Here is a 14,947-nt window from a genome sequence, read left to right on the forward strand (position 1 = left end):
TTAGCCGGCGGACATTCTCTGCCAATCTGAACCCGCGACAGTTCGTTTGCAATCAATAGGCTGGCTCAACGTTCTCATATTATGAGGAGACTCACAAGCAATTTTGCTCACTTGTACTTATTTATTTTTGCAACATCATTTGTCACTCCTTCATAGTGTTGGACAACTTTTGATTGTGCTTAAAATGTGCTTGTGGAACGTCACGCCGTCAAACTGTTTCCAATATTTTCACCCTCTCGTGCATCTCAGTAAAAGTAACCAAAAATGCACCCAGGAAAAAAAAGACATATTCATATTCATATTCATTAGTTTCCTTCTGATATTTGCATTAGTGCGTCATAGATGCTTATTCACCATTTGAAAGAATATTTAGTGTTGAACACTAATTACTTGAAAATAAAACGTGTTCAATCTGAATTCTGAACCAGACTTTCATGAAAGTGAAAAATGCCAACAATGAACTTGAAATTCAGAAAAACATTTTCTAAAACGGTTTGCAATATAGCGTGGGAACACAATATCGTTGCTAAATAGGAAGCAGGCATCAGCGTATTATTGGCTGAGGAGGAGAAACAGAGGAATGGATGTGGGGGGGGGGGGGGGGGGGCTGCTGCAGTGATGATGGCGCCTGCTGCTAAAAATAGCCGCTCACAAACGATGGCACAAAAGGCCAATTGTCCGTTTGTGCAGCGGGTGAGGCGAGCTCGGCGCGGGTGCCGGCTATCACCTGAAGAACACGCTAACGAGAGAGAAGAGACAAAAGGCCGCATCTCGGCGCACGCTGCAAGGATGCAGACATTGATCTCCCCGCCCCGCCCGCAGCGTCTCCACGTGGCCAATCCCGCAAGAGCCTCGGTCGGCTGCCATGTTGAGACGCATCGCTGGCAGTCTAAAAATAGCGCCGCTTCTCGTTGCAATCATTTTGCTCTTATTTAACAGCTGGGGACGCATTACATCCTGTTCCCGTGGCTTTATCAAGCGCACCGATTTTTTTCCTCCCCCCAGGATTGTTTCTCATCCAATAGAAATAGAATATCAATTGAGGAAGTCTTCCCGAGTCCGCTTGCTGGTCTAATGAGATGTCTGAAATGGTGACAGGCCATGAATTTGGTATGTGGCACGTTCCCTCCAGGCAGGGGTGAGCGCGCCCCCTCGCCCCCTCACCCCCTCGCCCCCTCGCCCCCTCGCCCCTTCGTCCCCTCGCCGCCTCGCCGCCGTCGGCGGGTGCCGAGACGACTTTTTCTTGCCTCAAGCCCCGAGAAGATGGGAATATCTGTCTGGCACTTGATGAGGAGCGAAGGGAAGGGTGGGAGGCAGGCGTCGGGTCCAAGCCGGCTGTAATTTACACCCGGCCCACCTCGGGGATGCAGAAAGCATTACCTCCTCTCCGGAAAGCCGCCGCCCCCTCCCGCGTGGTGTCGGCTTTCATATCAAAATGGATCCATCGCTATTAGCCTCCTCGTCCCCCGCCAGCGCTCTTCTTCCTGCTCCCGCCTCCTGCTCGCTAAGACAGGAAGGGCAGGTTCGAATGAGGAGAGGAGGCGGACGACGTCACCTGGCGCATCCAGACGCTTGTGACTCACGGATGACAGATGATGAAGATGATGATGATGATGTTTGTGGATGTGAAAAATAAGAGACGATAAATGAATGGCGGCGCTTGAGAAAGTCTCTCAGTGCCGTCGGCGCTAACTGGGAAGGCTGACACTTTAACCATCAGGATGACGAAATGACCGAACCGTCGCTCGGGTCAACGCAATCAATGTAAACGTTGATTCCGTCCCCATTTTGCAATCCGCCCCTGGTACGAGCTTCGAGGGCCGATCTGAAAGACATGAAGAGCATTTCACTTGTGTTTGTTTGGTTTCGGAAATGAAGCTGATCGACGTCAAACTTGATGGGAAACCTCGAACGAGCCTGTTTAAAAACCTTTGGGTATAAAAAGCGCTTTCACGCCGCAGCTGTCCGGCGTGCGTCACGCCGACGTCCCCGGTGGCCGCGTCTCAGCGCGCAGCCGGCTGAGGCTTGCATGCTGAGAGACGAGGGACGATGAGCGGCTGCCACCGCCGAGTGAGGATTTTCTTTGTGGCGTTGCTCTCTTGGGCAACGCGACTGGATCAGAACTTTGCGAGAAAGTTGACAAATTTCACCAATTTGTGATTTCTCGCTTGCACGGGACATCCAAAGTTGTGAATATCATCCAAAGCTTCAGCTTGAAACCCGCCTTGTCCGTGTGCGGATGCAGGGAGACGAGCATTCACACCAACATGTGCTATTGTAATAATTGAGCAAATGCTGAGAGACGAGCATTCACACACATTTGTGCGAATGACGATGGATTGACGCCAAGTCTGAAGTTGAATCATTTGAAAAAAGTTGCAATGCTGAGAGATGAGAATGCACATGAATGCTATCGTGCAAACACGGACTTGACAGTTCGAACCAAAGGTTGCATGCTGAAAACAAGCATTCACACCAGCACGAGTGTAAATGCTGAGATCGAGATAAGCATTCACCTTCATGCTAAATAATCCCTTTGCTTTTGAGTGGAATTCAAAATGGGGCAACAAAACATGTGAATACAAGTTGACATCCGGACGCATTGAATGCTGAGAAACAACAATTTCTGCTTCGTTGTGGGACGTAAGCAAGTATTTGTCGTCGGCGACTTGCCAGCACCGCGATGCTCCCTCCATGCATTGACGGACAACACTTAGCATGGATTATTCACGAAGGCTTGAAAGGAGAACGTCATCTTCTTCCGGGGAGGATGACCTCCGACCTCCAGCGAGGACGGCAGGGGGGACGCTGTCCTGCTATCAGATGATCTGATGACCGTCCAGAAGGACGAAGCGCTTGGATTCGGGTTGCTGACGGGGAGCGCCGCCTCGTCACGTCGTCGGAAATGCTGCGTCTTGCCGCAGTTGCCGTCAAAAAGTTACTCAGTTACTTGATGACGTTGTTTTCCGAGTCGATTCCAACAGATGCCACAAAACCCCTTCACATAAAACCTTGTTTTGCTTTCATGGAAGTGCATATTTAGCAGTAATGTTTAAGGTTAAAGATTTTCTTTTAAAATAAAGACGACATTTTTCACCTGACATCAATTGTTTTGATCTCGAAATCAGTCTTTCACTGAACATTAACAATGTACGATTTTAAAAATAGTCTTTCTCGACTACACTTAACATCAAATAAAGGCAAATAAAGGTCTTGTTTGACCTGACACATTTAACGGATAAAAATGTACATTTATGATGTACTTAAGAAAAAATGAAAATATATATATATATCACAAACTGTTTTGACTTTGCAAGCTTGAATGTGCAAATGTTCCTTCCAATTGTTATGTTTTGAAGTTCAATAACATTTTGTCCACCGCACGGAGAAACAAGCGGAATATTTTTATCTTGAACGGACTCGACCACATTTCTTGGCTTCCTATCCTGCTTCTGTTTTTGATCTCCTGGAAAAAGTGGCCTCCCGAGCTGCTGCCTTTTCCCCGGTCTTGTTCCCGCGCTCCCCGCGGAGCGGAGAATGCGTCAGCAAGCTGCCTAGCGCCAAGCGGGCCCCCGGCAAAGCGGGCCCCCGCCGACCCCCGCGAGGAAAGCCCCGCGCGCTGCCGTATATTCGGGAGCATCCGCAAAATGTCTTCCATGGAGTCCAAGTGTTTTTGGGAAAGCCACACACAAGTCCACATGAGCATTTTGTCCGCCTCGTCCTCATGGACTTGTTTACACTCCAGCGTGTCCCTTAAATGACTCGGACCCACTTCCAAATCCACGTTTGGCTTTGCTTGCGCTGGCGGGAATCTATTCATGCCGGGGCTAATCGGATTAGCGATCCCGCGGGGGAAATCTCAACACATCTGCAGCGCAACGATAATCATTAGCATTTTTGAAAACTCCATTTTGGATGCCTTTGCAAGGCCTCGGGTGTGTCGCGGGCAAGCGCACGTGACGGGCACCGTTTTCAAACCCGGCTTCAAATGTGCTTCCCGCCTCGTCAACTTTTGACGCCGACGCTCACAAGAAATACTCAGCGGCATTAAAACACGGTAACGTCTTCAAAAGTAAAAAAAAAGATTGATTATTGTAAGCCACTGCAACATGATGATTAAAATGTAACGTTCATAAAAGTTTAAGAAAACGATGTTCCTTAGATTGTTTAAAAACGAACTATTGAAAAAGCTGAAACGCAAACATGCTTCAAAATGTCAAAAAGGCAATTGAAGTGTAGTTCAACAATGTACTAAACTTTAGTGTTAGCCTTGCAGGTGTTCCACAGGGTTCAATTTCGAGGCCCTTGCTGTTGTCATGCTATGGCTTCCATCTTGATGGAAAAAAAAAGTGAGATTTGCTTTCAGCGCTATTCAGCCGGCACTTTCCTCCTTGCAGGTGGGGATCCTTTACTTCCAGCCCGGCGTCTTCCGCTGCATCCTGCTGCGCTGGGTTCGACTGCTGGGCTTCGCCACCGTCTACGGAACGCTCACGCTCAAGTTGTACAGGTGAGGCACATGACCGACACGACACGCCGCGCAGTACGTGACCGAGGTCTTCTTCATCCGTCAGACTTTTTCGCTGATGAGGCGTCTGTCCATGAAGACGCTATCTGACGTGCATCCATTTTTTATGGGGGAGGGGGGGACACGGCGTGTGAGGCGGGGGGGGGCTCATTAGCGCCGGCCATTGCTGCTTCATCAACGTGCGTGAAGGGCACAGACTAATAATAGCAGCAAGTGTGTGTGTTTGAACGCTGATGCAACTCATCACGTTTCTAGTTTTATTTCCGCTGGTCTCTAAACACAATCAGATTGGATTTGGAGCCGCTGGTTGCAAACGGAACCGGTTACAAACCATCTTCAAACTCAAAGTTCACAACATAAAAAATGATGTACGTTAATACATGATACAGATAACAAGCTACTGAGCATCCGGGTCACTGCGCCAATTGAAAAGTTATTTTTCTTAGAATCTTATCTTCCAAGATATATATCTTATCTTATGATCTTAATATTGACAATAATGCACAACAGCGACGAGCAGAAAAGTAATTAGCGGATGTCCTAAAGATGGAGAAACACGGCCACGGAGCTCGTTCCAGCAAAGGCGCAATTTTGGGCTGTCAAGGCTCCCGTCCAGGGACTAACAAAAGCCAACGCTTGCGTGCGCAGGGTGCTGAAGGTTTTCCTGTCGCGCACGGCTCAGAGGATTCCGTACATGACCAGCTGGCGGGTTCTGCGTCTGCTGGCCGTCATCCTCCTGGTGGTCTGCTGGTTCCTGGTGGCCTGGACTTCGGCCGTGTGCCAGCTCGCCGACAGGAAGTTGGCGCTGATCGACGTTGGCTACACGCCCGACGGGCTGCAGTTCAGCATGTGCCTGTTGGACCGATGGGACTACATGATGGCCGTCGGTAAGTCGGAGCCATTCGTATCTAAAAGGTGTTGTGGCGCGCACAGAAAGATTGCTTGCAAGTATGGCGACACCTACAGGACGTTTGGACGGGAGATATTGGGACACAAGTATTGGGACACCCTCAGCATATTGGAGCAAAAGACATTAAGATCGGACAAAAATTCATGGGACGCTCAAAGGAAGTGAAGAAAAAGCGCCATCTGGAAGTGCAGGCAACGCTGCGTGCTTTTGACGCATGCGGATTCGAATTTGGGACGCTGGTGCTGATCCACTGCTTGATTTGCATACGCGCTTACATTTTGCTGACTCAAGCAGCATGAACGAAAGGCTTTTGTCTCGCTAGAAAAACAGATGGAACCCCGCAGCAGCACCGCTGCCAGTGCGTGCGTGCGTGCGTGCGTGCGTGCGTGCGTGCGTGCGTGCAATAAGGACGCGCGGGGGTTGCCTCTGACGCTCATAAATGACACGCACACACTCATGCAGTGGCCATCAATCTTTCCATTTCATAAAGAGCGCACCTGCGTAGGTTGATGATTTATCTGCAGGTTGAGAATGACGCGGCTAAAGTGCGACGTCAGCGACGCTGTGTCCATTTCATGGCAATTGCTTTCACTCTGCATAATTGCCTTCTGCCTCGCACCCGCTCATCGGTCTCCAGGACAAGCTCGCAAGCAAGTCAACTTGTGCCGTTCGAAGGCTTCCGTCAGCGCCGCGACATTTTCAACATTTTCTTCGCTGGCTGCGTCGCAACACTTTTGACACGGGAATGATTTGCCGTTTTGTGCGCTTCAGCCGAGTTCCTGTTCCTGCTGTGGGCGGTGTACCTGTGCTACGCCGTGAGGACGGTGCCGTCCGCCTTCCACGAGCCTCGCTACATGGCCATCGCCGTTCACAACGAGCTGGTGCTCTCCGCCATCTTCTACGTCATCAGGTAAGTTGGGCTGGCCTTGAAAGAGACAAAACATTTGCCGAGTGTGATGCGCATATTCAGTTCGCGCTTGCGCTAAAAATAAGAAATACGTACACGGGAGGAGGACCTTGCGAAAGAATTGCATTTTCGACCACATGGAAAAATGGGATTCTTTTTCAAAAATGTTCAGCCCTATTTGTGGCCGTCGGAATGTGATTGGTTAAAGAAACACAATGACGTTGGCAGGAGGCTCATTTTGAAGGCAGATTCGACTGACCCGGCAACACATCGAGGCTGAAATCCGATTGGGCCCAAAAAATCCGCCTCCATTTGCAGGAAAAGGCGCACGCTGCTAAATGAAGATATTCGACTGTTGTGAATAATTGACGTTTCACTTTGATGAAGCAAGTCGATGAATGATGCAAAAATGGTCTCGGTGGCATCTTTGTGAGGCGTCAAAACCGACAGCGCGGGAAATTGCCATCCATAGCGGCCTGCGGGGACGAACTCGGAAGAGTGTGTTGATTTCTGCCACGAGGGAGCGGGACCGAGGCGCCGTACGTCGGCGCTTGTTAGGAGGCATCCGGACTCCATTTGCACCTCCTGTGGGAGTCGCGGCGGCCCACTAAATCTCAGAACCCGCCGTCATGTTCAGGTGGGAGCGATGGAAGAAAGAAAGAAAAGAAATACTGTCAGAGAGGAGAGCAAAAAGAAAACATAAGCTTCAGGGATGCTAATGAGCTGCTGCTTGAGTCAAGTGAATAAAAAGACTAGGCCACGCCCCTTAATCCATGTCCTTCCTGTTTCCTACTTCCCGCCACCTCCCATGCGGCAGGTTCACGTTGGCTTTCGAGCTCCATCCCGACTGGATGCTTCTGCTCTTCTTCACGCACACGCACCTGACCGTCACCGTCACGCTCGGCCTGCTGCTCGTACCCAAGGTTCCGCCACGACATCCTCGCACACTTTCCAACTTGATTTTCTGTTCATTAGAGCATGCATACGCTAGGCTACGCGTAGGAGTGGCCATTCTCAAAACAATTGGCTCAATTGAGGTTAAAAAAGAAAAAGGAGCAATCCACGATTTGGGTGAATTTTCAAAATTTCTTTTTGGAGTTCTTTAATGCAAAATAACTGAATTTGTCGCCCCAAATTGGGTTGTTGTTTTTTTTACCCAACAATTTTTAGTTTTTGGGCTGTACTGGCAGGAGAAAACAAAACAAATGAGACATTCTTAAGGGTAAAAAAAGAACCCAATTTTGCTCCTAAAATGGCTACTCGGGTCCATTTGAGCCAACTTTGGGTTGTTTTGTTTGAAAAATGGATTTGTTTGGACCAAAACAAGCCACGAAGTTTGATGAAAGTGACCCAAGTAGCGGCTATGTGGAATTTTGCGGCACAATTGAATTGTGTTTCGAGCGAGCGCTTTGACGAATGTCTGATATTTGCGTGCCGGCGTGTGCGCAGTTCCTGTTTGCGGGCGCGCACACGCGAGACGACATGGCCTCGGAGGCGTACGAGGACGAGCTGGACATGGGCCGCTCGGGCTCCTACCTGAACAGCAGCATCACGTCGGCGTGGAGCGAGCACAGTCTGGACCCCGAGGACATCCGGGTGAGCTCGGGGCCACGCCCCTTTTCTTTTTGCCCGTCTGCCGCCGCTCGTCTTGCAGCAGCGCTGAGCACGTCCGGTCTGACTTTTGTCTCCACTTTTTGGACTAAAAGTTGTGAGCGGCAACGTTTGGCTTTGACTCACCATTGAGGAAAGTCGGCCCGACTTGTGGCGCGAGCCGACGCGACACAAGTGAACAATCGCAACGCAAATTGCAAGTGAGGAACTTCCTGCCACAAGCGATAAAAGTGCGAGCGCTGATGTTGTGCCGACGACACGGTCGCAACTTGTCTCTTCACATTTTGGGACTTCACTTTTTTGAAATTGCAAAGGATATTTGTAAACAGACAATAGAGCAAAAGTCTCAGGCATGCATTTGCAAAGAATGAAAAACTTTTCTTCACCTTACTGAGGAGTTTTGAGCAGCTTGGCAATGCGTTATACTGCCCCCTGGTGGCCAAGACATGACACCAGCAGGAGCAGCACAAAGTCCATTGACTTGAGCTAACCCCAAAAACGGTTTCATTCTTTAAATATTCTATTGAATGATGTCATAATTATTATACGCTGATCATTTTATTCAGAAGTCCAATTTTTGTCAAATTGTGAACAGATTTGTTGGTGTTGAAAAAGCGCTTAAAGGCTCTTTCAGAGCTAACACGTACGTTTTCCTGAACTGTCGCGTCTTCCTTTGCTTTTTGTGGTGCCTTGACTTACTAGCGCCCCACCATGGCCGACTTTTTCTCACATTGTGAAATTGACTGTGCCTTCGGGCGCGCACTGCCAACGCCACTCGTTTTCCGCTCATGTGACATTGGCAATGCAAGCCCGAGGGCACTTTGACATCAGTTTCAGTCAACAGCAGGGGGCGACCACATAGATGGTCAGGCCCTGAGATGCCTGGAAAGGGATGGAGTCGTCTCCTGCATCCTTTTTCCACAAGCGCAATATTCCTCGCGATCCTCCGTTTAGACGAGTGAACATAAAACACTGGAAAATGCGCGCGCAAGCAAATATGACTTCTAGACGCATGCCGGTGATTTATTGATGGCTTTTCATCAGTCGGAACACATTTACGGCATTCCAATTGATTGGTTTCCGGCTTGGCCACAGAACAAATTGCTGCCAGAAGTCAAGGCACCGCCGCATGCGTTTTGGTGGCGAATGTCGGAATTGGCGTCTGACCGCTCGGCTGTCCCGTCTTGCCCTCCGACACGCAGGAGGAGCTGAAGAAGCTCTACTCCCAGCTGGAGATTTACAAGCGGAAGAAGATGCTGGCCAACAATCCGCACCTTCAGAAGAAGCGCAGCTCCAAGAAGGGCTTGGGCCGCTCCCTGATGAGGCGCATCACCGAGATCCCCGAGTCGGTGCACCGCCAGTGCAGCCGCGAGGAAAAGGACGGCGGCGAGCACGGCAGCAATCGCAACAGCATCTGCGTGCTGAAGAAAAACCCCTTTGAGCACGCCCAGCACCCCCCCAAAGCGGCCAAGGAGGAGACCCTGAAGAACAAGGTCTTCTCCTTGAAGAAGTCCCACAGCAGCTACGACCACGTCCGAGACCCCGTCCGAGACCCCGTCCGAGACCCCGGCCGAGACCCCGGCCGAGACTCCGGCGGCTCGGCCGCCGAAGGTTCCCTGCTAGATGCCCTGATGGGCAAGAAGCTGGCCAAGAGGAAGTCCCGGGACAATCTCAACGCCGCCAGCGAGTCCACCGAGTCGGTGCCTCTGGTCTGCAAATCGGCCAGCGCCCACAACCTGAGCGCCGACAAGAAAGCCCTGCAGCCGCGGGCCTCCATGCTGCAGAAGTCCCTCAGTGTCATCGCCACCGCCAAGGAGAAGACGCTGGGCTTAGCCGGCAAGAGCCAAATGGCCGACGATGGCCCCAAGAAGAGCAGAGACGAGAGCGAGACCAAGAACGCCGCCGCCAAAGGCAGAAACGCCAAACAAGCTGCCGGCTCCTCCGATCCCGTCAAAGACCTTTACGACGTCTCGGAGGTGTGTCCCTGGGAGGTGGGAGACCTCCCGACACCTTCGGAGAACAAGGTCCAAAAACACGTGTCCATTGCACCACAGGAAACCAACACCGTCCACGGGGGCAGCGGCAAGGGGGGCAAAGGCCAGAAGCTGTCGGATCCGTCCGGCAGCAGACCGTCCAAGGACGCTCAGAGGCGGGAGGAAGTCTGCCCTTGGGAGGCGGGACCAGGCGAGAGCCAAAGCGGACCGGCGAAGAAGCAGCAGGAGCCTCCATCCAGAGCGGAGAACGCCAAAAGCAAGCGGGCCGAGGTCTGTCCGTGGGACTTCGGAGAGCCGACAGCAGAGACTTTTCCGGCCAAGGCTGCCGACGCTCCAGCGAGGAAAACCGTCACCGATGCGTCCAAGACCGCAAGCTCGCTTCTGGCCGACGTCTGTCCCTGGGACGATCCCGCCTCTCCCGGTTCCGAGGGCGCGCCCAGCCCCTCTCGCGGCTCCAGACCCAAGGAATCCCCTTCCAAAAAGAAGGGGGGAAGCCCCTCCCCGCGGACACTTGACAAGGACAAATCAAAAGACGGCAACGACGGCAAGAGTCGAACAAAAGCAAAAGACAAGAGTCAATCTTCTGACAAGCAGCAGAAATTAGCCGAGGTTTGTCCGTGGGACGTCGACAGTCATCAGGAGGTCCACGTTGTGGAGAAACGCAAGAGCGCAAACGTGGGCGCGGCAAAAGTCAAGAAGGCCGACGTTTGCCCGTGGGACTTCGAGGAGGCGGCGGATCAGAGCGCCTCTGCGGCGAGGCGGAGCCATGCCAGCCCCGCCCAGAAGGCCGAAGACCTTCGTCCCTGGGACGACAAGACGGCGTGACGCTGGGCCCCGACGCCGCCGTCAGCTGACATTGATGACTTGCCAGAAAAGTCCACTCGGTTCCACCAGTTGCCTTCCTTTACGCTTCCTCTTTTGAAGACCGCAACTTTTACAAACGTGACGATGAGCATTCCAGACCGTGGCAGGGAAATCCCCAAGGTGACCAATTATGCAACTTTTCATTCTTCACTTCTTTCCAAGGTTTGCGTCTCCGCAGCATTTTGACGACTTCTTGTATGAAGGTTGAAATCGAAGCTAAGAAGCGGCGGCGTACAAAGCGGGAGGTCCGTCGTCAGCGTTTAGGAAAAACCTCTCAAGCACTTTAGCCAACTCCGTCAAGCAACAATTCATCTTCTCACATTCTTCTCGTTTGCGCTCACTTCGAGTCGAGTTCTCACCAACAGTTCGTGCCTAAGTCAGGAAGTCGCCTCCTCGTCTCGTCTTGCGTCGGACGTGAAAGCGAGCCGGCGTCGTCCTGCTCGCCAACAAACGGGAATACGTCATGGAAAGAGCACGTACCGCTTTAGCAACTTCAACATTCGCCGAAGGAAAAAAAAACACAACATACTTTGAATTGTCATTACAATCGACATTGTTATTATTGCATCCGCTGCATCGCATGCATACGTGATCAAATCCAAGTTGCTTTCCTCATTCCGTTGCTTACGGTTCCTTGCGTCATTCGACTCGTCGTAGCCCTCAAATGGTTCCCTCCTAATATTGCACGCGTGCGAGCATGCGTAGCAGCCGCGTGCGTTGTTGCCGCGGCCGCGTAGTAGCGCCGAGTCGTACCATTTCACCCCGCCATGCAAATCACAGCGCCGTGTGTTAGCATTAGCGCTAGCCGGCAGGCTACTCGGTAAAAGCAGAGAATCGGGGTGCGTTTCCGACGTTTACATGTAGCATTAGCAGCTTTGTCATTTGTAGACTTTTTTCTCGACGAATGCTAGAACAAAAACTTTGCAAGGTTTTGCTTTGTTCCACGTTTTGTATCAAAATGTCTTAAGTGTTGGTCACGCGTCCAAACAATAACCCGTCGCGCGACGACGCGCTAGCGTTGACACTATCGGATGTGAATTTCCTCACTGATGGCGCCGGAAAGACTTCAATGTTGTTGAAATCAACGACATTCTTTCTGCTTTTTAAGCCCAAAGATGGATCCAGCTTCAGGTTGCTTCGGGTTGCTTCGGGTTGGACGTACTTTGCGCACGTGGCGAGGAATCAGCTAGAAAGTTTGTCACAAAACAATAACGCGTCTTTCCAGGCGTGTAAACGGTACGTCCCCAAAAATGTGCCGTGGTCTGACGGTCAGCGTTCGGCTCGCGTAACAAAGAAAGTCGCTCCAAATGAAAAGCGATTCTTTTCAGCACTTACACTTGCTGTCGCCTGCCAACAATTTCCCTTCGTTTGTTCTCGGGCCTCATCTATGACATGTTGGTCTCTTTTGTCCATGGTGTGGCAAAACCTTTTTTTTGCTTGTTTATGTTTTGGCCGCCTTTGGAAGGAACAAAAGCACTGCCATGTTGACTCGTACTGCCCTGGTGATGTTTTCAAAACTTTTGTAATGACTCTCTTGATTTCTCTGCTTGGGATTTGCTGTTTTACGTTGAGCTTCAGTTGACCGACATGAACTAGTTGGGGTCTAGTTAAAAAAAAAAATGCATGGTAAGCGGTAAATTAAAAAAAAAAAAAAAAAAGAAGTTCCATGCGAAAAGAAGGTCTTTGGCAGACGAGGGTTGCCAATAGCGTAATATTCCGTCTTGACATTTTGGAAGCGTTCTCTTGTAGCTCCTCGTCCACCAATCAGACCTGAGAAAGCTGCTGTCAATCAAAAGCTGACGCCTCCTCTTGCTACCACTACTACTCGACTACTTCTCCTATTACTACTACTACTATCCAATGCTGTAACGTGGTAACTCTTGTGGCTTCTGCATGAATTTGAGAAATTAGTCGGACCAATGTTTCACTGCCCCGGATAGAACAAAACAAAAACAAACAAAAAAAAAAGATGTTTATGGACTGTTACGAGTTGTATAGTGAGTGATTGTGTCTCGAACCCACGGTCGGTATTACGTGCTTGTTATGAATACGACAAGCTTATAGCATCCATATATGGCAAAACTTTGGTAGATTTCTATTGTGTTCTATTGTGATAGCATGTACATAAAAAAAAAGATACCTCCTCTGCAATAAATATTTATATGAAACCTTTGTTGCTCTTCTTCATATCCATATAAAAAGTCCAAAAAGTTTCAAGAGAAAAGTGACATAACTAAAGTCGTCGTGAAGTGATGTCGCTTAAAAACAAGGTTGTAATATTACGAGAAAAACAAACAAAAGAACGTTACGTCCAACTTTGGTGTTTACGAGGAGCAACTTTTAATCTTGCAAGACAAAAAAAAGTGTGCAAGTGCTCTGGTTTAATCTCCACGATGATGATGATGATGATGATGATGATGACGACGAGAATAAACCTTTTGAAAGTGTCTTGCATCAGCAGCCGTTGGCCAACTTCCCGAAAAGCTTTTACGGCGGCTGCTTTTGGAGCGAGACCAAGAAAGGGCAAATTGAAAACCACGTTAGCGAATCACTGCATGACTTTCAAACATGCCAAACAATTTGGGATCGATTAGCGTCACCTCTCCAACATGGCGTTCACGTGCCTCCGCCCATGTCTTGATGACCGTTGCTATTGCTGCTAACCTTTTGTCATCAAATGACGCCACTGAAGCGCTTCCACCGCGTTTGTTGCATAGTCGACACTTTGGCATGAAGAAAAGCATTTGGAGCAAAAAAGGTAAGCAGCATCGCAAACATCTTGTTAGCATTGATTTGGGGGGAGGAAAATCAATAAGGCGGCTGCCAAGCCAAAGACAAGATAAATGACGACATCTATTCACTTTGACCAAGATTTAATAATAAAAAAAAAAATCAAATATGCAGTGATGTGTATGATATCTATGTACTATGAACAAAATGTTGCTCATCTGTTGGTTGCTTTTGCTGCGGTGACCGCAGGCAGACGGGCGGACATTTTTGTAGTCTTTCTTAACAGGCTTCGCTCGTCAGCTCATATTTTCTGTAAGTGTTTGAAGCCGGCACGCACGCACGCACGGTGAGTCATGATGACACTGTCATTTGGTGAGGGTGGGCGTGGGTTGGTTGGGGGTGACTCATAAAAGTGTGTATGTGTGTGTGTGTGTGTGGGGGGGGGGGGGTATTGGGGGACGGCGAGGTGGGTGGGTGGGGGGGGGACATGCGTGCCATCTCAGCTCTTTTATAAGCACTAAAGTGTGTCAAGCACGAACAGAACTTCTTTGGCGCCATCTGCTGGTATCTTGAAGTAACGTCAAGCGTTTTATTGAGACAAAGCTGCTCTTTGCCCCCATCTTGCGGCAGCTATAGGCAATTACAGTGCAGTATAGTTGTAACGAGAGCAAAGTCGTGTTTTAATACAAATACAAGATTCCACGAAAACAAACTTATATTGTTACAAGAAGAAAAAGAGTCACAAGGTTTCGAGAATAAAATAGACTATATATATATATATATATATATATATATATATATATATATATATATATATATATATATATATATATATATATACCATCATCAATCCTATTTTCATGTTGAAAGTACTGATATACGATACGATATACTTTTATTTTCCCCGTGGGGAACTTTTTCCTGGACTCCGTCCAGCTGCAGTTTACAGCAAGGAAAAAACAACAGAATAGAAAGAGATAAAATCAAAATTAAATAAGAAGTGCAGCAGTAGTTTACAGTAAGAAAAACAACAGAATAGAGAGAGATAATTAAAATAAATAAGAAGTGCAGCATATAAGTAGAAGTCTTCACAGAAGTATACATGTGTAGAGAAGTACATACATGAGGACTGTACACACCCATATACACACACACACTCCTATATATATTTATTGCACCACTTAGTTAATGTCGGTTATTAAGCAGTTTGATGTATGAGTTTTCAAATGCCGGAAGTAAACGTAAATAAATACTCAAGTACAGGTGTACTTGGTTACTTACATTCCACAAGTGCTCACGGACAAAGCCCATTTGAGTCACACCACTGAAGTTCATTCAGAAAGACGAAGAAGAAGAAAAAGCTCTTAGCTTTGACGTTAGCAGTTTTCATCAGCTAATTTTAGCAA

General features: G+C 49.0%; 1 protein-coding gene across 2 annotated transcripts in view; it reads left to right on the forward strand.

Annotated features, from left to right (window-relative positions):
- The window catches only part of gpr158a (G protein-coupled receptor 158a), a 30,387-nt gene extending 17,408 nt beyond the window's left edge, over positions 1-12,979 (forward strand). For both annotated transcript variants that reach the window (XM_077554383.1, XM_077554385.1), the window contains exons 11-16: positions 4,398-4,507; positions 5,174-5,412; positions 6,207-6,345; positions 7,160-7,265; positions 7,792-7,938; positions 9,156-12,979. In XM_077554383.1, the coding sequence (XP_077410509.1) occupies positions 4,398-4,507; positions 5,174-5,412; positions 6,207-6,345; positions 7,160-7,265; positions 7,792-7,938; positions 9,156-10,772 (2,358 nt within the window). In that variant the 3' untranslated portion in view covers positions 10,773-12,979. The remainder of the gene's footprint in view (positions 1-4,397; positions 4,508-5,173; positions 5,413-6,206; positions 6,346-7,159; positions 7,266-7,791; positions 7,939-9,155) is intronic.
- Positions 12,980-14,947: the final 1,968 nt, after the last annotated feature.

This window comes from Vanacampus margaritifer, chromosome 20 (genome assembly GCF_051991255.1).
Source record: "Vanacampus margaritifer isolate UIUO_Vmar chromosome 20, RoL_Vmar_1.0, whole genome shotgun sequence".
Taxonomy (NCBI): domain Eukaryota; kingdom Metazoa; phylum Chordata; class Actinopteri; order Syngnathiformes; family Syngnathidae; genus Vanacampus; species Vanacampus margaritifer.